The sequence below is a fragment of the Scyliorhinus canicula genome, chromosome 8, assembly GCF_902713615.1.
Source record: "Scyliorhinus canicula chromosome 8, sScyCan1.1, whole genome shotgun sequence".
Classification (NCBI taxonomy): domain Eukaryota; kingdom Metazoa; phylum Chordata; class Chondrichthyes; order Carcharhiniformes; family Scyliorhinidae; genus Scyliorhinus; species Scyliorhinus canicula.
Genome location: NC_052153.1, coordinates 51,412,423 through 51,436,403, shown reverse-complemented (window position 1 = coordinate 51,436,403; position 23,981 = coordinate 51,412,423). Strand labels below are relative to the sequence as shown.

Below are 23,981 nucleotides of genomic sequence, written 5' to 3'. Positions count from 1 at the left end.
CCTGACATGTCATTTTTTCAGCTATTAACTCGAAGTTCAAATTTAGTTTTTAAAGTTCTTGGCCTCGACATAGATTGTAACAATATAAGCATAGTCATTGTGTTCTCCAGGACTATTTCAGTTGGCTAGGGAGATTGCCCTTGTGTTTTAATAATTTCTTTTGTCTCTCCCAGGAGATTACATAACGGATGGGAGGGGGTTGGTTGTGGCGTCTAGTCACGATGTTTCAACAGAATTTGTGTAGGGTAGGTTTGTTGGACCAGATGGACCCCCCCCCCCCCCCCCCCCATAATTTCTTTCCGCTCAGTTGTATTTTCTTGTACAGCACAGCCCAGTTTAGTGAACATTGCAAGCAGTGTGAATATCTCCCAACTCCACCCAAAGCTCTTTCAACCCAAAACCAGCACATTTAGTGACGGGGCAGGGTTTCTTTCACCTCAGGGGCTTCAGCTTGCTCCTTTCTTTCAGACAGTCCCCACTCTTGCCCCATACTGTACACGTTATACAAAGGAGTTAATCATTCTAGGGCTATTTCTTAAAACATAAACAAGTAATTGTATTAACCCAGAGAACCTGTGGACAAAACAGAATGCAGAATGGTGCCGACACAATTACCCACTGCACCAAACCATCATCCGAGCCTCACAGACAGGGGCAAAGTAACAATGCGTTCACTCAGTAACAGCAGGCTGCATTTCATAAAACTAAATGTTATGTCTCGTGCTGTGTGAAGCTCTGACATTTATTTAGGAGAATGGGTTGCAAATGCCGATCACAGCAGGGCTGGATAATAGAAATGAAATGTTTCACTCTTCCAGTATTCTACAGCTTTTGTAAAACACACACAGGCAGCATTCTGCACAATGTACAGGGCAGCAACAGGCCATTCACCCTAACTGCCCTATGCCAGTGTGTATGCATGATGAGCCTCTTTCCCCTCACTTTGTCTACCCATCAGTTTATTCTTCTATTGCTTTCTTCCGTGTGCATTTATCCAGCTTCCATTTAAATCCAGTTGCGCTATTTGTCTCAACCCCATTCCACATGTTCTACATCCCGATCACTCTGTGACTAGACAACACGCAAGTTCCCCTTAGTGCATGCAATGGGTTTCTAGTGCTGAGAATTTCACAGCTTTAAGAAAACATAGAAATGTTTCCAGCGTTAGCTGAATAAATGCATTTTAAAAATATACCTCTCTGTTCCCAAATACAAAATGCTATGCTCAGAGAGTTAAACATTCAGGCACAAACTTCAACAGCCACACCAACCCCCCCCCCCCCCCCCCCCCCCCGTGGCAAAAACTGAGAGCTCTCCACCAACCCCACATCCTTCCAGCCATGATTCCCTATTCAAACTGCACTTTTGAGGAAGACACCCAGAGGAAGGAACCAAGCTGAACATCTCTGCTCCCCCCATCACCATGGGAAACCCCATTGCAGCAAGAATCCAAATCCCCTAACCTCTCAACACTCTCCTCATGTCCCCGATTGTGATTCTGCCCTCTCAGCACATTCCCATTTCCCCTCAGTGTGTGCCCTGCCCTCTCAGCACATTCCCATTTCCCCTCAGTGTGTGCCCTGCCCTCTTGAGCACATTCCCATTTCCCCTCAGTGTATGCCCTGCCCTCTCAGCACATTCCCATTTCCCCTCAGTAGGTGCCCTGCCCTCTTGAGCACATTCCCATTTCTCCTCAGTGGGTGCCCTGCCCTCTCAGCATATTCCCATTTCCCCTCAATGGGAATCCTGCCCTTTCAGCACATTCCCATTTTCCCTCAATGGGAATCCTGCCCTCTCAGCCCATTCCCAGTTCCCCTCAATGGGAATCCTGCCCTCTTGAGCACATTCCCATTTCCCCTCAGTGGGTGCCCTGCCCTCTCAGCATATTCCCATTTCCCCTCAATGGGAATCCTGCCCTCTCAGCATATTCCCATTTCCCCTCAATGGGAATCCTGCCCTTTCAGCACATTCCCAGTTCCCCTCAATGGGAATCCTGCCCTCTCAGCTCATTCCCATTTCCCCTCAATGGGAATCCTGCCCTCTCAGCATATTCCCATTTCCCTCAATGGGAATCCTGCCCTTTCAGCATATTCCCATTTCCCCTCAATGGGAATCCTGCCCTTTCAGTACATTCCCATTTCCCCTCAATGGGAATCCTGCCCTCTCAGCATATTCCCATTTCCCCTCAATGGGAATCCTGCCCTTTCAGCACATTCCCATTTCCCCGCAATGGGAATCCTGCCCTCTCAGCACATTCCCATTTCCCCTCAGTGGGTGCCCGGCCCTCTCAGCACATTCCCATTTCCCCTCAGTGTGTTCCATGCCCTCTCAGCACATTCCCATTTCCCCTCAGTGGGTGCCCTGCCCTCTCAGCTTACCAACATTCCTCCCATTCATTCCCCTGAACTCTTAGCAAACTCCCCTCCACCCCTGGTCGTGACCCAGAACTAACTGTTGGGAACAGCTTTGGGCCCGCTACTGCTTGAATGTGATGCTCTGGCTGCCCCTCAGGCTGCCAGGTGGGAGTCAGGATACTTCAACGAGAACCGGGTTTCCCCATGCTTCCGTATTCCTTTGTGCCTTGATCACCTCCCCATTAATATCAGGGTTTTCAGTCTTGGGTATGAGAGCTCACCCACACACACATAGACACAAGGCTAATTTCAAAATGCAGCTAGACTGTTACTGGGTGATTCCCAAAACCCAGCAGGCTCGTGGATACAATGCAAGTAAATGGCCAGTTCTGATTTTCAGTGGACTCAGAGCGTTCATAACCTGCTCTATGTGCATGGTAGCTCTGGGTATCTGTTATAATCAGCGCAAGATCAACCGCGACTCAGTTCCTTCTCAAGTCTCTAAGTGCAGGAAGGCCTTGCAATTTAAAAAATTACATCGCAGTACTAATGGAACAATGATTTTTAAATCATTGTCAAACATTAAATCTGATAAACTAGAATTCACAGACTGGATTGAGTCAAGTGCAATATTCTCTGCCTCTTTAGAACATTTTCACAACTTGTAAATATTCTAAGCTATATTTTAGGCAGATGATTTTGTACACAAGGGTTAAGGTCAAGGCTCTTGTGGTATGATGCAGTGTGTAATTACTATACAGGTACCTTTTTTCCTTCCCCGTACCACTCTTCAAATATTGTCAAGTGCAGTGATTCAGTAATCCAAATCATGGTTTTTAAATATAGGCAGCTCTTCACCACTTTTCAGTTTGAAATCATCTCCCAGAAACAAAAAAATTGCATGGAACAAAATATCACTCTCATATTAGAAGCACATTTTTCCCAATTTAAAAAAAAAACTTGAACAGTCTTTCTTCGGTACTAAATGGATGCACTCCATCGATTGCCTGGTTAATAATCCGTGTGGGTCCAGGGTCAGCAGTTTCCCTCATTCTGCAATGAAAAGAGCAAATGTTCGGCAGCAGTGGTTCAAAAGCCAGTTTGATTATCCTGCAGGAAGTTCACATGACCTTCTGAGCTTCACACATTTCCTGTTGTCTCAGACCTGATTGATATTGTTGTAAGTGCACAATTTCTTCACTACCTGCAGGCCTTCCTCCCCACTACCAGCTAGTGACGATCGTAGGCTGTAGCGGCAGCTGCTGGTGCTGACCCGCGGGATGCGGTGCTGTAATAATAGGGGGAACCTGAGAGAGAACAACACCAGCGTTAGAAAATGCCTGGGTTCATTGACACATCATTACTGCCTGTGGAATTTAAAAGGTCTCACAATACTGTTTAAAGAAAAGCAGAAAGTTCTCCTGTTCGAACCAACATTCACAATCAAGGCACCTGCCATTAGTTAGACACGCCCCAATCCTTCAGCTCAAAATGTCCACAAAGCTGTTGAAAGTGTGAGCTGATAAGAGCGTAGTGAGGCAAACAGGACATCTGGGACCTGAGTCAACAGGGCAACCAATGAGGTATCTCTGTTTCCAATCAGATTGAAGGATTGGAAAATAACACCCAGGAGGAGGGTGTATAAAAGTTGCTTAAAAAATCCAAAATTGAAGGAATTAGAGTCCACATGGGTAACAGTTAATTTTCAGTACCAGAGAGGTTGACTAGCAGTAATGACCACATTTGATCCTGTTAAAAAGTTACTTGCACTACTAATTACTATACCCAAGTACCTGTGATGGGTTTAGTTTGCATCTCCTTGCACAATTACAGCAACTTCATGCCATTTAATACACATCTCCTCCATTGAGAAAAAAACATATCAGAAGTCCTAGCATGGATAGATATAGCATCAGAACAGATGCAATGGATATGGAGAAACTGGGATAATGGAATTAAATTCTTACAAGAAGTGGAGTGTGAGGAAGTATTGATGATGTAGCTGTGCCCATCCCCTCCACCCTCTCCCCGAGTAGGATCAGGGGATGTTCCACATATCCCACAAAAAAGCAGACACCACTAGAACCCATGTAGGTACCCAGAGCAACAGTATTTATGTTTGGAGATGGTGAGTGGAATTAAAGGTGAAACTGTTCAATGTGAGATCAAGTTCAGCCAGGTGGAGGAGGGGGTGGTGGGTGGAGACTGGTTGGATGCCTGCTCAAGGAATAAGCCTTCACAACCTCCCAACTAAAGTCCACCAACCCTGAACAGTTGGCTTCTCTCTCTTCCCCAAGTTCTGCAAACAGGATGATACTGGTAGAAATATTTCAGTCTGGTCCAACTCTCCTACAATGACTTGTTTCGTTTTATCTTGATTATCCTTTCTTCCCTTATCCAGTCTCCTCTCACCTATATCTGTGGCTCTTCCAGTGTATGCCCTCATTCCAGTTTCCAGACTGTAACCATCCCCTCTTCACCTTGGGCATTCAATCCTTCTGCAACTCCATTCCCCACCAGGGTGGTCTTCGAGCACTTCGCTTCTTCCTTGAACAGAAGCTCAAGCAGTCTCCGTCCTCTCCCACCTTCCCCTGGCTGGCTGAATTTATGTGTACAATTTAGTATACTGTATTAGTTCCTCACAATGCCACCTGCTCTACGTTGGTGAGATTGCACAACTGCTTAGCAGAGCAAAATCCGTCAGTCCATAAGCACGACTGCTTCTAGGTACCTGTTGTTTTAATTCTCCCCCTCGCTCTTAAAATGGTCAATTTGTCCCCAACCCCCTGCAGTTTTCCAATGAAGCTAAACACAACCTCGAGGAACAGAATCTCATCTTCAGTTAGATACAGGGTAGTGATAGTGGGGAATTTCAACTTCCCCAACATTAACTTGGGTAGTCATAGTGAGGGCAGCACGGTGGCACAGTGGTTAGCACTGCTGCCTCATGGCACGAGGTCCCAGGTTCGAACCCGGCTCTGGGTCACTGTCCGTGTGGAGTTTGCACATTCTCCCAGTGTTTGCGTGGGTTTCGCTCCCACAACCTAAAGATGTGCAGGCTAGGTGGATTGGCCATGCTAAATTGCCCCTTAATTGGAAAAAAAATAATTGGGTACTCTAAATTTAAAAAACAAAGCTTGGGTAGTCATAGTGTGAGGAAATAGCAGAGGTGTTGGCAATAATTTTCAATTCCTCTCTAGCCACAGGAGAGGTGCCGGAGGACTGGAGGATAGCCAATGTGGTACCATTATTCAAGAAGGGATGAAGAGATAAACCAGGGAACTACAGGCCAATCAGTCTAACCTCAGTGGCAGGGATACTACTGGAAGCAATTCTGAGAGACAGGATTAATCTGCATTTGGAGAGGAGGGGATTAATCAAGAACTGTCAGTGTCGTGGTCATGTCTGACCAACTTGATTGAATTTTTAGAAGAGGTAGATGAGGGCAATGCATTTGACGTTGTTTACTTGTATGTCAGCAAGACTTTTGATAAGATCCCACATGGAAGACTGATATCAAAGGGATGGGATCCAAGAAAATTTGGCAAATTGGATTAACGATTGGCAGGAATCAAAGGGTGATGATCGTGGGGTGTTTTTCTCTCTGGAGGTCTGTGTCCAATGGGGTCCCGCAGGGATCAGTATCAGGGCCCTTGGTGTTTCTGTGTTGTATAGATTATTTAGATGTGAATGTAGGAGGATTGATCAGCAAGTTCGCGGATGATATGAAAATTGGTGGGGTGGTAAATAGTAAGGGGGATAGCCATAGATTACAGGAGGATATAGACGGGCTGACCAGTGGCTGATGGAATTCAAGCCAGATATATGTGAGGTGATGCACTTGGGCAGCACAAACAATGCAAGGGAATACATGATAAACGGCAGCACACTGGGAAGCACCGGGAATCAGAGGGACCTTGGTGTGCATGTACACTGGTCCCTTAAAGTAGTAGGACAAGCGGTGGAGAAAGCATATGGTATACTTGTCTTTATTAGCTGAGGCATAGAGTTTAAGAGCAGGGAGGTAATGCTGGAACTGTGTAAAAGGCCACAGCTAGAGTATTGTATGCAGTTCTGGAATCCACATTATAGGAGGGATGTGATGGCATTGGAAGATTTACCAGGATGTGGTCCGGACTGCAGAATTCTAATTATGAAGAGAGATTGGCTAGACGGGGGTTGTTTCCCTTGGAACAGAGGAGACTGAGTGGGGCATTAGTGAGATGTATAAAATTATGAGGGGTATAGATAGAGTAGACAGGAAGAAACTTTTCCCCTTGGTGCAGGGATCAATGACCGGGGGGGCATAGATGTAAGGTAAGGGCAGGAGGTTTAGAGGGGATGTGAGGAAAACTTTGTTCACCCAGAGGGAGGTGAAAGTCTGGAACTGACTGCCTGAACGGGTGATGGAGGCAGAGACCCTCATAACATTTAAGTATTATTTAGATGTGCACTTTCAATGCCAAGGTATACAAAGCTATGGGCCAAGTGCTGGAAAATGGGATTAGAATAGTTATGTGTTTGTTTTTGACCGGCGCAGACACGATGGGCTGAAGGGCCTTTTCAGTACTGTAGACCTCTATGACCTCTTCTGGACCCATCTTTTGTTTCTTTTTAGCATTCCCTTTGGTCTTACAACAGCAATCATGTTGTCATTTGATGTCTACTGTCTTCCACCCCATCACAAATTTTTCCTTTTACCACCCTCTCATTTGGTTAAAACCGGTTACATTTTTCCCAGTTAAGATGAAAGATCAAACTCTGGGCGTGATCGGGCTCTCGCGAGATTTACGTCGTTCAGGAATCCTCATGAGATCTAACGAGATCTTGTGAGATATCGCGATCTGGGAGCGGAATTTACCAGCTGTGCATGCCGGCGGGATATTCCGGTCCCATGATGGCGCATCCCTGCCTTGGATTTCCCGGCGATGAGGTGTGCGTTGAACGGGATATTCCATTGACAACACCACCACCAGGAAATCCCGCTGACAGGCTGCTTCCGCCGCTGAAAAACACACGGCAGATTGCTCGGTAAATCCCATCCTGGATCTCGCCCTCATTGGGTGGGATTCAGATTTGTAAATTCAAGCGAGCAGTTAGCCTCATTTGAATATGCCTGCACCGGACTATCCCAAAGCACGGGATCAAACGCCGGCGCCTGGGATACCTCACCGTGGTGCCATTTAGCACTGGTACCCACAAACGTGGACCAGGCACAACGGCATATGGGAGGTCTCCCAGGTGATTGGAGGTCTCTAAATGGTCGGGCTCTGGCAGGGTTGTACCTTGGCACTTCAGATGCCACCTGGACACTTTGGCACTTCCAGCCTGGCAGTGACACCCCAACACTTCCAGGGTGCAAGACTGGCAGAGGCACTGCCAGGTGCCAGGCTAGCAGTGCCAGGGTGCCCTGTCCTCATGAGGTGGGGTGAGGGGGTTCTCGAGGACTCCCTATCGATAAGTTGGGGGGGGGGGGGTCCAGAGGTTAGGGCGGCAGTTAAAAATGGTGCCCTGATCTCTTCCTGTACTGACGAGCTGAGCTGTAGCACCGAGAAACACCCCTCTATTCAATGGCACTTTGCCAGGGTCTCTGGCTGCGGGGGGTTTCACTCTGCTGAGGCCGAGCCGTAAAGACTCCTCGCAGATAAGTACCTTTTGTACCTTCTGCCCCAATCTTTCCCCTCCTCCATGCAGCCTCCTCCACCCCCATTTGCGACCCCCTCCCTTCCCCACAGAACACAGAGAGCCCCCCCCTCGGGTATAGCCCCTCTCTCCCCTACACCTGGTAAGACCCCCGGGCCTGATCCCTGGCAGTGCCAACCTGGCACCTGGCTCGCTGGCATTGCCCCAGCCAAGCTAGCAGGGCCACACAGTGCCCAGGTGCCAGAGGGAGTGCCAAGGTGCCACCCCGCCCTTTCCCCAACCACTCAGAGGGCTCCAATGGCCCGGGAGACTCCCCAGGTGCCATTACCACTGGTCCACGTTTGTGGAAATCAGTACAGTACTAAACAGCACCCTGGTGGCGAGGGATGAATCCTGCAAATGCATTTTTAAATGGGCCAATGGATCATTTAAATATTCTGATCTGGATCATGCCCAGTGAGGGTGAGATCCAGCTCGTGACGTCTCACAAGACATAGTTAAATCTCACGGGCGCTGAGCATCGCAAATCTTGGGAGAGGCCTCTGTGAGATTTAATGATCTTGTCCCGACATAAAGTCGCGCGCGGCTAGACCCTTAAACCGTGCCCTTTGTTTTTATTTCAGATTTCCAAAATCCACAGTATTTTGCTTAGTACTTGTGATATCTGTAGAGAGGACATCAGTAGTGTTCTGGCCTCATATTTAAAACTTGGCAGAAGTTAGCTTGGATGTCTGGTCTTTCCTGGGTAAATACTTCAAAAGGAATAATTTGCAGGACTGTGTGGAAAGAGCAGGGTCAGGGGACTAATTAGTTAGGTCTTTCAAAAAACTGGCAGAGTCACAATGAGCCAAGTGGCTTTCCTCTATGCTGTTACATAATCAGTTGCACATTGGAAATATAGATAAACAGCTAGATGAAATTCCAGTTCAGCCTGTAATACACATAACTGTCAGTACAGAGTACTTGTGTGCTATTTGACATTCAGCATGTTCCAATGTCGACCTAACATACTGATGCACAATGGGGGAAAAACAAAAATCCACGGTATTGTTTGACCACAAGAGCTATCCAAAATAATACAGTGCACATTCTGCAATGAACACTTTCTCATTAAATAGCATCCTGAAGTAGCCTCAGACTTCAACCGAGGTTCAGGTTTGGAATCAATCTCAAGTTAATTTGCAGTTTGCTCATCTGGTTCGGCAAGCCAGATTTAAGGGTCACATTACACCAGTCCGAATGGCACTGTTCATTCACCTCGAACAGCAGCACAGGTGGCAATGCTCTCTTGGGTTATGAAACACGGAGTCTCGGCGAGTATGAGCACTCTCTCATTAGAGGGCAGGTGTAAAAACAAATATCTTGTTGCTATGGATGTGTTAAATATCACATTTCAATTTCATCTGCTGGTTTCACATATAGAACTTTTTTTAAAAAGGCAGTTTCAACTATTAAAACAAAGACACTGGCTTAAGATGGCTGCCAGAGGTCACTTGACACATCTGCAACTGCAAGTTGGTCACGTTTCTGGAAGTTTCCAATGTAAATTACAATTATGACACATCCAGCCTTCCTCCTGTGGAAATCCATACCTGCAAATGACGGACTGAAACTTATAATGTCTATTTACATTACTATTCTAGCTACATTCCATTCGGTCAGGAAGTCTACAGAAACACTGGCTCCATCTTGGAGGTATTGAATATTCCCCCAGGATGTTGATAGTGCGGGATTCAGCGATGGTAATACCATTGAATGTAATGGGAGATGGTCAGATTCACTTTTGTTGGAGATGGTAATTGCCTGGCACAAATGTTCCTTACCACTCATCAGTTCAAGCCCACGACTGTAACAGGACTTGTGAATAGTGCTGAATGCGATCATCAGTGAACATCCGAACTTCTGACCTTATGATGAAAGGAAGGTCATTGATGAAACAAGGTGAAGATGGCTGAGCCTAGGACACTAACTTAAGAAACTCATGCAGTGATGTTCCAGGACTGAGATGATTGATCTTCAACAACCACATTCACCTTCCTTTGTGCCAGGTATGACTCCAACCAGTGGAGAGTTCCTCCCCTCTCTGATTCCAACTGACTCCATTTGATGCCACACTCTGTCAGGGGAAGTTACTCTCAGCTCACCTCTTGAGTTCAGCTCATTTGTCCATGGTTGGACTAAGGCTGTAAAGAGGTCAGGAGTGGAGTGGCGAAACCCAAACTGAGCATCAGTGATGTTATTGTTGAGTAAGTGCCAACACGGTCAACAGCACTTCCCATCACTTTGCTGATAATCGAGAGTAGACTTATGGACCAGTGATTGGTCAGGTTGAATTTGTTCTTCTTTTTCTGGACAGGAGATACCGGGACAATTTGCCACATAGCTGAGTAGATGTTGTAACTGTACTGAAGGGTAGATGTTGTAGCGGTGCTGAAACAGCTTGGCTAGGAGCGCAGCTAGTCATGGAGCACAAGTCTTCAGTTTTAAAAGATGAGCGTTGCAGGCTTCAGTTTTTTAAAAAAAGGTGAAGAGAGCAGCCCGTCCGAGGACTGAGCAGGTTCTGAGAAAGTCAATCTGACACCACAGGGAAACAGGTAACTGATTGATGAATATTTTGCTCATATACCTTTCAAAACTCAGATAATTTATTATAATTGTATGTTTTTTTAAGGCTTATAAGTGAGTTTTTATGCCATTAGTAAGATGTGCTAAGTGTTGGTAGGGTTAATCAATATTGCTAAGTATAACAGTAATACGTTTCATTAGTAAAACTTTATTAATATTGGCAAATTTTATTACCAGCATGCAGGCTGAATCAGTCACAATGTTATCAGTTAATAAATAGAGAAATGGCAGGGCTTCTCCAACCTGGAGAGAGCCCATCCTGTGCTATGTGGGAATGATAGGATGCTTCCCATATCCAGAATAATCATTTGTGCAGGAAGTGTCATCAGTTGCAGTAGCCTGAGCTTCAGGTTGTGAAACTTGAGCAGCAGATGGCATCACTGCAGAGCATCTTTTGAGGCTGAGGCCACGTTTATAGAACATAGAACGTACAGTGTAGAAGGAGGCCATTCGGCCCATCGAGTCTGCACCAACCCACTTAAGCCCTCACTTCCACCCTATCCCCATAACCCAATAACCACTCCTAACCTTTTTTTGGTCACGGAGGGCAATTTATCTTGGCCAATCCACCAAACCTGCACGTCTTTGGACTTGTGGGAGGAAACCGGAGCACCCGGAGGAAACCCACGCAGACACGTGGAGAACGTGCAGACTCCGCACAGACAGTGACCCAGCGGGGAATCGAACCTGTGGGACCCTGGCGCTGTGATGCCACAGTGCTATCCACTTGTGCTACCATGCTGCCCCACGTAGATGTGGCAACCCCACAGGTTAAGACATCTAGGGACAGAGGGAAGAGGTGACAGCCAGACAAAGTGGGACAGGCAGGTAGAGCAGTGCACCCCACTCTCCAACCAATATTCAGTTCTGACTTTGTCTGGATAGGGTAAGGCATAGTAAGGGTATCTAGCGCAGCACAAATTAATGTGAGACTGGGAAGCATTAACACGCACGGTGTGATGTAAAGAGACACATGACCTAAGACTAGGGTAAGTTGTGAGCAGGGCAGAGACATGTGTAGAAGCAAGCATGAAGTTAGCTCGTAGATTTTGCTATACCCTGTATATATGTAAGTTGTTATATGATATCAGTAAACAGTTAATATTCCAGCGTACAAGACTCAGAACCTCTTTGTCAGACCTACTGCACATACAACAAAGATAATATTAGTGAGAATTACCAACGGGCACAGAATCCTTGAAGAGATACATAGTGCTAGAGTAGAGAATAATAAGTTAATAGGTGGGATCAGAGAAAGGAGCCAGTAATTGGCTAAGTCAGGGTTACTGTTCAAGTATGTGAATGCACTGAGTGTGGTAACTAAGACTGGTACAGGGGTGGGATTCTCCAGTGCCCCTAGCTGCATGTTTCTTGGCAGCATGCCTTTTTCTGGCGGGGGATTCAATCTTCCCGCAGCTTGTCAATGGGATTTCCCAATGAAACTACCCCACGCAGCCACGAAACCAGCTGGCAGGGTTGTGCTGCCAGCAGGAAATGAGAATACCAACGACCAGAGAATTCCGCCCCAGATTGCTTTGTAGAAATATGGGCCGGAATTCTTCGTTTGGGAGACTAAGTGTTGCTGGCGGAACTGAATAGTGTGTGATTTGCAATTCCGTTGGAGATGCTATCCAGTAAGAGTGTCAGGTCATGCACATGGGTCAGGACTCTGCCTGTGCAAAATCAAAGCAATTCCTGGCCCAGCGGACATTCTAACCACTGGGGCCGATCTTAGTGCAAAAGAGTCTGGCAGCTGGAGCTGTTTTTAAGTGCTCTGCTTACCATACACTCACTGCAGCCACAAAGATGGCTCAGTGAAGACCTGCCCGTCGAGAGTCCGAGGTGGACCCACAGCTTCATGTCAGTGAAGATGGGAGGAACTCCCTCTTCGCCAGGGTGGGCCGCAGACTCAAGCCTGCGCCTGAACACTGTCTGGGAGGTGGGGATAGAGGCAGTCAGCACTGCCAATCTCGTCAGAAGGAGACAGCTTGTGATCCAGAGGGGTTGGGGGGGGGGGGGGGGGGGGGGGGGGGGGGGGGGGGGGGGTGGGGGGGGGGGGGGGGGGGGGTGGGGGGGGGGGGTCATTGCTGAGGCCTTTTGTCCCGAGAGGGGCAGAGAACCAGGGGTTAAGGTGCAGGTGAGTGGAGATACATTGCCGACAGGAAACGGGAATTCCAACGACCGGAGAATTCCAAAAGTCTGTCTATCCCAGCCTTAAGGGGATCGGGGGTTATGGGAAGAAGGCAGGAGAATGGGGATGAGAAAATATCAACCATGATTGAATGGTGGAGCAGGCTCGATGGGCCGAGAGGCCTAATTCTGCTCCTATGTCTTATACTGTAGTCAATGACGGAGCCTCCACAACCCTTTGGGGTAGAGAATTCCAAAAATTCACAACCCTTTGAGTGAAGAAATTTCTCCTCATTCCAGTCCTAAATGATTGGCCTCTTATCCTGAGGCTTGGTGTATTAGATTCCCCGACCAATGAAATCAATCTCTCAGCATCCACCCTATCCCTTCGGAGTTCTGTAGGTTGCAATGAGATGCATCTGAACTGAGAGTTTGGGGTCTGGACAGAGTAGATAGGGAGAAACTGTCCCCACTCGTGAAATGTTCAAGAATGAGGGGAACAAGACAGATTTAAAGTAATTAGTAAAAGAAAGGGGAAAAAAAAAAAGAGAGATGGGAAACTTTTTCTATAGCGCAAGTGGTTGGGTTTTGTAATGCACTGCCTGAGGGTGTGATGGAGGCAGGTTCAACTGAAGCATTCAGGAAATTAGGCTGCTATCTGAAAGGGAAGAATGTGAAATGTTAAAGGGGGAGAAGTGAATTGCTCATTCGGGGTACCAATGATAAGCCAAACAACCTCCTTCTGTACCTTCACAAATTTTTGATACTATTGCCAGTATGTGGTCAGTGCCCATGGCCGTTGCTAGATCCAGTGCCTTCAGCCATTTCTGGATAAAACAAGGAGTGAATCGAACTAGCTGAAGACTAGCATTTATGATGCCGGCAGGAGGCCAAAATTAATCATCCGCTCGGCACATCTGGCTGTAGCCAGCTGCAAATGCCTTGTCTTTTGCACTGAAGGGCTGGTCTCCCTCATCATTAAGGATGGGGATATTTGTGGAGCATCCTTCTCCAGTTAGTTGTTTAATTAAGCACCATGATTCATGCCTGGATGTGGCAGGACTGCAGTGTTTAGATCTAATCCACTGATTGTGGGATTGCTTAGCTCTGTCTATTACTTGCTGCGTACACTGTTTGGTATGCAAGCAGTCCTGTGTTGTTGCTTCACCAGGTTGACACTCATGTTTCGATATGCCTGGTGGTGGCATGCCCTCCTGTACTCTTCAATTTACTTGCCTTTTCTCATTGAATCTGAATTTAGCCAAAAATTAACCTCTATTTTGCCTACGCTCGTATATGGAGTTTGCACTTTCTCCCTATGTCCCTTTCTCCCTCCGGGTGCTCCAGTTCCTTCCACAGTCCAAAGATAGGCAGGTTAGGTGGATTGGCCAATGCTAAATTGCCGTTTAGTATCCAAAACGTTGGGTGGGATTATAGGGATAGGGCTGGGGCTTAGGTGGGGCGCTCCTTCAGAGGGTCGGTGCAGACTTGATGGGACGAATGGCCTCCTTCTGCACTGTGGGGATTCTATGATTCTGTGTGTTTATCTTTTTGAATATTGTTAATATCTTTGAGTGGGTTTTTGCCACAATAAAAACTAATCCCTTATATATTTAAACTCAAAAAAGCTTGTCACATTGAGTTCTTTACAATCAGCACATAAACAATACAGTATATACATTGAATTGACACATTCATCCGTATAAATCTTTTAAAAATCTTGTTACAGTCAACTGAGGTGTGTGTGGGGGGGGGTGTCCTTGCACCCTCTCTCATCCAGTTGAGCATTTTAAGTTGCAACTTGAATATGTGCCCTGTTGAAGTATGGATGAGCTCGAGACAGAACAGAAGGAGCTGCAACGCTATGTGACAGTTGGCAATGGGCTAATGGTGGCTGTGGGACAGGGTGAAAGCCAACTCTTGGTGGTCGGCACATCAAGTGCATGGTCCCTTTGGATATTCCTACCTTACCAGGGAGGTTACGTTACACTGCCATTTCTTACTTCTATTCAACCTGTCCACCACGTGAAGACGTTTTCCTCACCTGCTCTCCTCGTCCACTTTGTCAGACAGTGGGATCAGCAGTAGTAAAGGACAAAGCCACTTGCTTGAGATGGTTTTGTGCCCTGGCATCAGATTGTTTTATGACCCCCTCCCTGCAGCCTTTGGAATTTGGTGGACTTTGCATCATTGGACAAAGCTAGCCCAGTCCCTGTGCTGTGTCCGTAAAGTCTCCGTACAGACCTAAGCAGAACTTTGAAGGTGAAAATCAAGCTTCACTTCATTTGATATATGGCAGGACTCCAATACTAGTCCATGAAGATTCATTCATATGTCCACTTTAGGGAAGCTAAAACATTATACTCACTGGCATGTCATTCATACTGAATTCACAAAGGATCCAGATAACTCAGCACAATCCAGTTATTTTTCCCCCTCACAATAGTATCTTACTGAGGAGCAGATAGATAATCTGTAAAGCTACTCTATCTGTCAGTAGACTCTACCATGTCAAACTTGACGTGGATCAAATTCCTCACTGCGGAGAGGTTCCTTGCTTTGCCTCCTCCCTGTTTGAGATGAGAAACACGACCAGCTGCTATCCAGCACCATGGTTGAACATGTCAACACGTCATCTTGCGAGGATATTCAAGACCAGCCAATAGTTGATCTCAGAAGTAGCAAAAGAATGGGGAAGAGTTTCAGAAAACATGATTGAGCCTGGGCAGAAATTGATAGGATGTAGGCTGTCTTTCTGATGGGGGGGATATGGGGTCAGAAGCCCACCATCAAGGATGCCAAATTACAAACAGTTCTACAGAGTCTACTCCACTTTGAGCCAGTGCCCAGGGAGTGGAATGAAGTTGGTAACTAGGGAATAGAGCTTGTGGCAGGAACTGAAGACAACAGCCTTGATTATACTCTGCCATGATTGCTCTTGGGGGGTTTTATTCTGAAAAAATACCAAATGCCTCTCCAACATGACTCAAGTGTTGGCTACCATTGTTGTGGTAGCAGATAACGAGATGAGCAGGTGTCCTGCTGTGGAGATGCAGGACACTTTATTAGCAGGTCTAACTCTGGCTCCCATAGTGCACTTGGGAGCCTGATTTCAATTTAATTGCTGACGTGTGCGAATTCTGCCCACTGACCCCATATCCCAGTTGTGGAAGAAGTGCTTAACATCGACTAAGCTTGTTACTGCGCCCCGCCCATGAATAAAAGCATCAGAACACTGTGGAACAATCAAAGGTTCAGAGTTCACCTAAGTGAGGCAAAAGGTACATGGAAAAGACAACCAATGGACTCCTCGAAGCTCAGTATTGGCTCCAATCCTGTTCAATTTGTACAGAAATAATCTACCTCCTGAAACTTCATATGTGCTGATAACATTGGTTTCGTAACTTCGACAACTTGGACCGGACACTAAACAAGGACTTGGTCAAAACGTGAACAATGCAGCAACACATGGTGACTCAAGCCAAGTCCTGCAGAGACAGTATCCAGCTTACAATGCAGAAGCCAATAAACAGCTTAACATCCAAATAAATGGCACCCAACTCCAACATACCTCAGAGTGACCTTAGATAGGACACTGACCTTCCGGGAACATCTAAAAACACCACCCTCAAGTGTCAGCTCTTGCACTTTCATACACAGCAGCAGAATACTGTGCCCCTCTTTGGTCAAGGGCATCATACAAATAGAGAGTTGACACCCAACTGAATGCTACCATGTGTATCACAGCTGGAATACGATGCTCAACACCAACTCATTGGCTCCGTGTCTTGGCAAATATCACTGCTCCACATATCTACCGACTTGCAACACCCATAAAATGATAGAAAAAGTTTGCAATGCCCCCTACTTACCACTCCATGCTGATCTATTCAGCTCACCCAAGGTTAGACTTCCATCAAGAAGGCCAAGCTGGGAAAACACTCCCAGACATGACTTCAACACAAATTCCAGTCCAAAGATGTGCAGGTTAGGTGAGGGTTACAGGGATAAGATGGGGGAGTGGGCCTATGTAGAGTGCTCTTTCAGAGGGTCAGTGCAGACCTGATGGGCCGAATGGCCTCCTTCTGCACTGTAGGGATTCTATGGATTCCACCTCGACAAGTGAATTGGAATCATTGGACATGACAAACAAGTACCTGGTCTCAAACTCAATCCAACAGCTGCCTGGTTTCAACCTTCCAAGGAAAGAGGGCTCCACCCTGAACAGGTTCAGGACCAACCACAGCCCCTGCTTGGCCAACCTCCACAGATGGGACATTAGTGCCAGCCCCCATGTGCCTGTGGGAGGGAGCTAAACATGCACCACATCATAGAAGGATGTCCAATCCACAGACTCAGCTGAGGCCTATCCGCACTCAGCACAGCAGGACTGGAAGGAACTGTTTGGCAGACTTTGCATTCGCTAAATAAATAAATAAATAAATCCCTGACCCCACAAGCCCAAATCTCAGGCTGCTGACTATCGACCACAGAGGACTATTCCCATGGGCTGTTTGTTTCCCCACTCAGCAGCTGCCAGCCTAATTTGGCTGCTTGCCGGGATGGAATTTTAAAAAATGAGCTTTTGCTGTTAAATTCAGCAGGACCTCTGGGTTGCCAGCTGGGTGGAAGCCAAGGAAAGATCCTTGGGAATCCCAGCAATAATGGTGCAGCAGCGGAAAGAGAGCGATATCTGCAACCATTTGAAGAAGAATGGAATTAGGTGACGATAAACGAATAAGCCCGGTTAGTATCTTAATAGTATTGAATGGGAATAATGGGCTGGTCCAAAAGGGTGAAGTAAATATTGGACAGAGAAAGTCTAATTGTGTTTCAATGTAACTGAAAACAGCAAAATCAGGAGCCATTCATGGAGGTGGCCCCCAGTTGTCCAGTCCATTTGGGTGGGGTAGGCAGACTGATTGTGATATTTGGAAGCAATAGGAAAAATTGCCTGTGTACATTTTTTGTGAGGCTAGTACAGATTGTTGAATAAATCTAGCAGCATTTGGTGTTAAATTAATGCACGTCGATAACATCCTTCTCCTAACATCTCAGGAACACTAATGGTCAAAGACATTTTCATAGGCCAAGACACCTCGAGAGGACAAGACTTCAACCCTGGAAAAGCCCCAACTATTTAACAGTTGTGGGACAAACAGCCACAGACGATGACCTCCTACCCTTGTAAAAAATAAGTGCTTAACTAGTTGGGTGTATTGGAGTGGGGATTCTGTCAGCTCGAGTTAAATTCTGCAGTAATACGCAGATCGGTGTCAAAGAGGAGATAGCAACAATGCATCAAAAGAAATTTATCTTGATCTACGTCAAGTTAAAAGTAATGAGCTAAAATGGCACAGGAGTTATCACATTCAAAGAGCATGAAATTGGATCATTTTTCTTCATTAGATTTTGTTACTTGCATTTAGTGTTCTTTAAAGTATCAATTTGAACTCTCTTCCCCTTTATTCATTTCTACTTTGTTTCAAGTATTTTATTTAAATTTTCAGTCCTATCAACATCTGCGTTAAAAGAACACCCCAAACAATCACATCTCACAACCGCTCACCAGCCGCAGTCCTCGTCATATGACAGACCAAAACGGGCAGCCGTGTTGAACTAGCATTGTGTGGAAAGCTATGCATCACCTCACAGACTAGCCAATGTTGTAAAGGAAAGGAAACCATCGGAAACGCCGTCCGTATAAATTGTATTGGAAATATAAACAGGAGTGATTAGTCACAGGAAAATTAGGGCCCTCTCCATTCTTAACTGGGATTTTAAACCATTGTATATTGCAATGGTCAGTCACAGATGCTGCTGCCCAAAGACACCTCTGTCCCAACACAAGTGTCCAGAAATATTCATGCATCTATTACCTGTGCGCAGATTCTTTACTAGCGACTCCCAGGTTCACAACCCGGCCCCCCAATCATCCATCACTACAGGACTTCGAAGATGGACTCTGGTAGAAGTTGCGCGCGACTTTGTTTAACATGAGGACCTTGAATAGCATCATTGCCCATACAATCTTCACAAGGTGGTGGTCCTATTTCAGGAATGTGTCAAACCACAATGACTGCGACCTTGGGGGCTGGCACTAATGCCCCATCTGTGGAGGTTGACCAAGCAGGGGCTGTGGCTGGTCCTGAACCTGTTAAGGGTGGACCCCTCTTTCCTTGGAAGGTTGAAACCAGGCAGCTGTTGGATTGAGTTTGAGACCAGGTACTTGTTTGTCATGTCCAATGATTCCAATTCACTTGTCAAGGTGGAATCCATAGAATCCCTACAGCTGCAGTCTTCTCCCACCTTTGCAGCCGCTGATAGACACAGGGAGTGATTGTCTGGTTGCGTTGCACCTGCCGCATGTCCTGCTCTGTCGAGAGAAGCCCGAAACAGAATTTGCACTTGATACCAATAAGTTTCCAATGCTCCCGGTCCTCTTCAGATGACGTGATCTGGTTCACGCCCTCACTCAGGGTGAACCTGATTAGCATATTAAAAGTAGCTTTTAAATAGTCAAAATTGGCTTGGAGCCAAATTCTCCCGGCTCCTGCTATTCTCCTGCCCGCCGGCGTGAATCACTACGGGTCTCCATAATCGGAAAGCAAACATGATGATCACACTGGGGGTGGGGGGGGGGGGGGGGGGGGGGGGGGACTTGGAGGCAATTGTAGCCCTGAGTGGTCGGGGACATATCCAGGGCATTGCCAAGGGCTAGGGCCTGAAGAGGAAACCTATTGAGAGGGCCACACTGCCCACGATCGTCGGCGACAGGGGGGGACGGGGATTTGTATTTGATTCCAGCAAAGATGGTGGTGCGAGCACTAACTGTCACTTCGAGATCGGGGAGCCCTTTCAAAATGGTTCCCCAATCTCGGTGAAGCCGGGCTTGCTGGTGTGATTAAGCCCACCCCTCTCAATGCCAGTGCAAAACATGCCCCCCTCCAAAGAAATTTCTAAAAATGGTGAATTGTGCCAACCACAAAAAATCTTTTGGAAGAATTGCACCCAGTCTTCCACCGCCTGTCCTGCTTTTGTGTGGCCTTTCAATAGACGACACTTTGTCTGGTATCATCAGCTCACCCACCTCCCCAACCATGCTGCCATGGACGGCCCTACTAGAAGCATGGAGGTACCAATGGCATTGTTCACAGGATTATGGAATACACAAAGCTTTTCCACCATGGTGTCCTGTGGAGAAATGGAAAGGTAGACACTGAAGGGAGATTCTCTACATGTATCTGATGGGATCTGTATGGGCAAGAATTATGTGGTTTAGAACTAAGTTGAGTAACGCATAGATTTGACTTTATATTCATGATAAACATGAGAGTACGGTCAATCAAGTGTAGAAAAATTAATGTTTGGAGTGATTTAGAGTCTTGGGGCACAATTTGGCCGGGCTGGAATGGGAACGGGACGCAGCCAGTAAATTCCGCAAGAGGCCTCTTCCAGGATTGCCGATGCTCGTGACACCCACGAGATTGAACGATAGATTGGCATAGTTAAGTGTGCAATTAAGAGCTAACCAGGATCTATCGGCTTCACTGTGGCAACTCCATTGTTTAGGACTGGTCTCCACAAACAGGAATCAGGTGGAACGGCACTTGAGGGGTGGGGGGTGGGGGGGGGGGGGGGGGGGGTGGATGATTGGAGACCTCTCCCCCGAGTAGGTGGCCTCTGGGAAGGGTGGCACACTGGCACTGATGCTACCTTGGCACTGCCAGTGCTACCAGGACTCCCTGGTAATACCACCCAGGTGCCTCTGTGGCACTGCCAGAGTGCCAGGCTGGCAGTGCCAAGCTGGCATTCTGTCCATGCTGTGAATTTGGCCTGGGGGGGGTGGTGCCCTGCCCATATGTGGGGGGGTACAGGGAGGCGCAAGGACCCCACAACAGGCAGGTTGAGGCATTGTCGGTCTGGGGGTCACATGGGGTGGGGGGGATTCAAGATCTCTTCTTGCAGAGCTTCTCAGTGCAGTAAATAATGCTCAGTGTGGCCTCGGGGAGCATTCCGCACCGAGGTCCATAAAAATAACAGAGTCCCATTCAATAGCAGGGTCGTTCCTGGTGCTTGAAATTTGCTCAAAATAGGACTCTGCTGATTTTTCATTAAATTGTACCCTGGTTCTGATGTAACATATGATTACTATAGAATATACAACCCCCCCACCCCCACCCCCCGCCCCTCATGTCCCTCACTGTCCCCAACGGAGAAAGATCTACTGGACATCCTCTGATCACTTGGTCCTTCTATTTTGTTTAGTAGGGCTGTCAGAACAAATGGTTATTGGCTGAATGAGAGTTGACTAGGGAAGGTCTACTGGCTCTTCACACTGGTGGGATCTGCTGGTTCTGCCGAGGACACACCCCTGCAGCGGGTTTCCCGGCAGTGGTGTGGGGTAGATTCAGTGGGAAATTCATTGACAGCACCTCCCACAGCTGAGAAACAGGCTGCAGGGTGGCCAGAGAATCCCACCCATTCTCCAGTTTAAAACACAATAGACATCTGACCAGAGTTTATAAAACAGGACAGAATGCATTTAAGCTTGAGATCATGAGGCCTAGAATTTTCACAAAACACCAAAGGACACAACCTGGATGTCCAGGATTATAGGAGGACCGCAGGACATAGAGACAAGACATAAGTCAGAGCATGGGGTACAGCAATAACATGCACCTCATGCAACCTACCCAATACTTTCAAAATATTCGGAAGATATGGACATCATTTTAAACCCAGTATTTATTGCTCAACCACGGTTGCCTTTAACTGAATGGTTCAGACAACCCAGCATCACACCACATCCTACATAATTCTATTTCACTGTATACTCTACAGAGTGTATCTCCTTTATCTTCTTTGTCATCACTCTACTGTTACATTATAATGTCTTATATATCATATACCACACTATATTAACAGACCCTGTATATACAGTTTTTCTAGTATATGTCATGCAATACCACAACATTACATCTTGTTTATACATACTAACTCTCTTACTAGTTACATGTAGAGCACCAAACTATAATACAATAGTTCCTAAACTATTCAGGTAAAGTTGCAACTTCAGACCTTGCTCCCAGTAACAGATAGTCTGGTTCAAGTTCTCGCTGAACACAACCTGTAACCTGCTGTCAGGAAGCTGAAAGACCACCACTTGTGATGACCTTGCGCTCCTATTTAAACCCCCCCCCCCCCCCCCCCCCGTGCCCTTCCCATCAAGAGAGGTGGTGCAGCTCCAACTGAGACCTCTCCCACCAACAACGTTCAAATTGAGAAAGGTGGAAGCGAGGATCAAACTTTCAGCTGCTTCATCGACGACCTCCCCTCCATCATAAGGTCAGAAGTGGGGAAGTTGCGGATGACTGCACAATGTTTAGCACCACTCGCAACTCCTCAGGTAACGAATCAGTCCATGTCCAAATGCAGCAAAACCTGGACAATATCCAGGCTTGGGCTGACAAGTGGCAAGTTACATTCACTCCACACAAGTGCCAGGCAATCACCATCTCCTGCAAGAGGGGACCTAACCACTGCCCCTTGACAACTGAATACCCAACAATCAGCATCCTATTAAATGCCATTGATCAGAAACTGAACTAGCCATATTAATACTGTGACCATCAGGGCAGGTTGAAAGCTAGGAATCCAACGGCGAGTAACTCACCTTGACCCCCCCCCCCCAAAGCCTGTCCACCATCTACAAGGCACAAGTCTGGAGAGTAATGGAATACTCTCCACTTGCCTGTATAAGTACAGCTCCAACAACACTCAAGAAGCTCAACACCATCCAGGACAAAGCAGCCCACTTGATTGCTCCCCCTTCCACAAACATTCAAACCCTCTACCACCGATGAATAGTGGCAGTCGTGTGTACCATCTACAAGATGCACTGCAGTAACTCACCAAGGTTCCTGAGACAGCACCTTCCAAACCTATGACTACTACCATCTAGAAGGACAAGAACAGCAGATACCTGGGAACCCCGCCACCTGAAGGTTCCCCTCCAAGTCACTCACTACCCTGACTTAGAAATATATCACAGCTCCTTCATTGTTGCTGGGGCAACATCCTGGAACTCCCTCCCCAACAGTGGGTATAGCTACGCCTCAAGGACTGCAGCGGTTCAAGAAGGCAACTCAGCACTGCCTTCTGAAGTGCAACTAGGGATGGGAATAAATGCTGGCCTAACCAGCGACGCCCACATCCCGTAAATACCTTTTTTTTTCAAATCCTCAATCACTGGATATGTGAGTCTAAAACCAAACAACATCACGATGTAGTGAATACCAGGCAGAATTGGTGGGGTGAGGGAGAGTGGAAAAAATAGTACACATTAGTGAAGTAGACTTGTATAAAAAATGGATTAAAAAAAAGAAGAGCCACCATTATTGACAAAACCCTACAGCAGTGGGCCCAGTCATGCTCCTCCAGTACTGGTAAAACAGACGCACAAAAGGAACAAATCAGATTTAAAGAATTTTATGGTGTGGAATGATATATATTATAGATAATTCCCCGAATTCTACACTCCCCCAAGTTTTGAAGAGTGAAATTACATAGTCGGGACTTCCTCCAGGATCCTGCCCGCCCAGACCTGGTGCAATTATACATCAGGGTGGGCGGGGTCCTGAACAGGAAGCCTGCTTTTGCACCAATTAAAGTGGCCACTCAAGGGCCTTCACTCACCCAAACCCATTTTGTAGGCTACCGGGCGAATGATAGATCGGGTGACAAAGCCAAATTTGCATTATCCCTATCTCCGATCTAACTCTGACACCCCACTACAGTCATGACCTCCCAGGACTTCTCTACACCCCCAATCTGATTCACCGGCAGCTCTCCAAGGCAGGACCCCCTCCTGGTGATGAGCGGCAGTCCCACTTTCTGCCAATCAACTTTGTTAGCTGAATGGCATCGAGCCGATTGGATTAGGGGATGCTTTTCCCAACAACCACTCGGATGGCTGGGGCTGAGCCCCTGCACCTGGAAATTCAGGCCAATACATTGTAACATTACATGTACCTCATGTATGAAATGCTCAACTCACATACATTTAATCTTTCCTATATTTGACCTTACTGTATAATTTCCCAACATATACCACACCTTATTGGTTTGTATTTAACTACCACATTCCATCATTTCACTGTTTATTTAGAAAGCGCTTTGCTTTTATATTTAATGAACTAATGATCAACACATTCCTACACAAAAATT

General features: G+C 46.7%; 1 protein-coding gene across 5 annotated transcripts in view; it reads right to left on the bottom strand.

The window, feature by feature from the left end:
* Positions 1–1,304: 1,304 nt before the first annotated feature.
* pax5 (paired box 5) overlaps positions 1,305–23,981 on the bottom strand; it is a 296,155-nt gene continuing 273,478 nt past the window's right edge. For all 5 annotated transcript variants that reach the window (XM_038804548.1, XM_038804546.1, XM_038804551.1 and 2 more), the window contains one exon: positions 1,305–3,661. In XM_038804548.1, the coding sequence (XP_038660476.1) occupies positions 3,585–3,661 (77 nt within the window). In that variant the 3' untranslated portion in view covers positions 1,305–3,584. The remainder of the gene's footprint in view (positions 3,662–23,981) is intronic.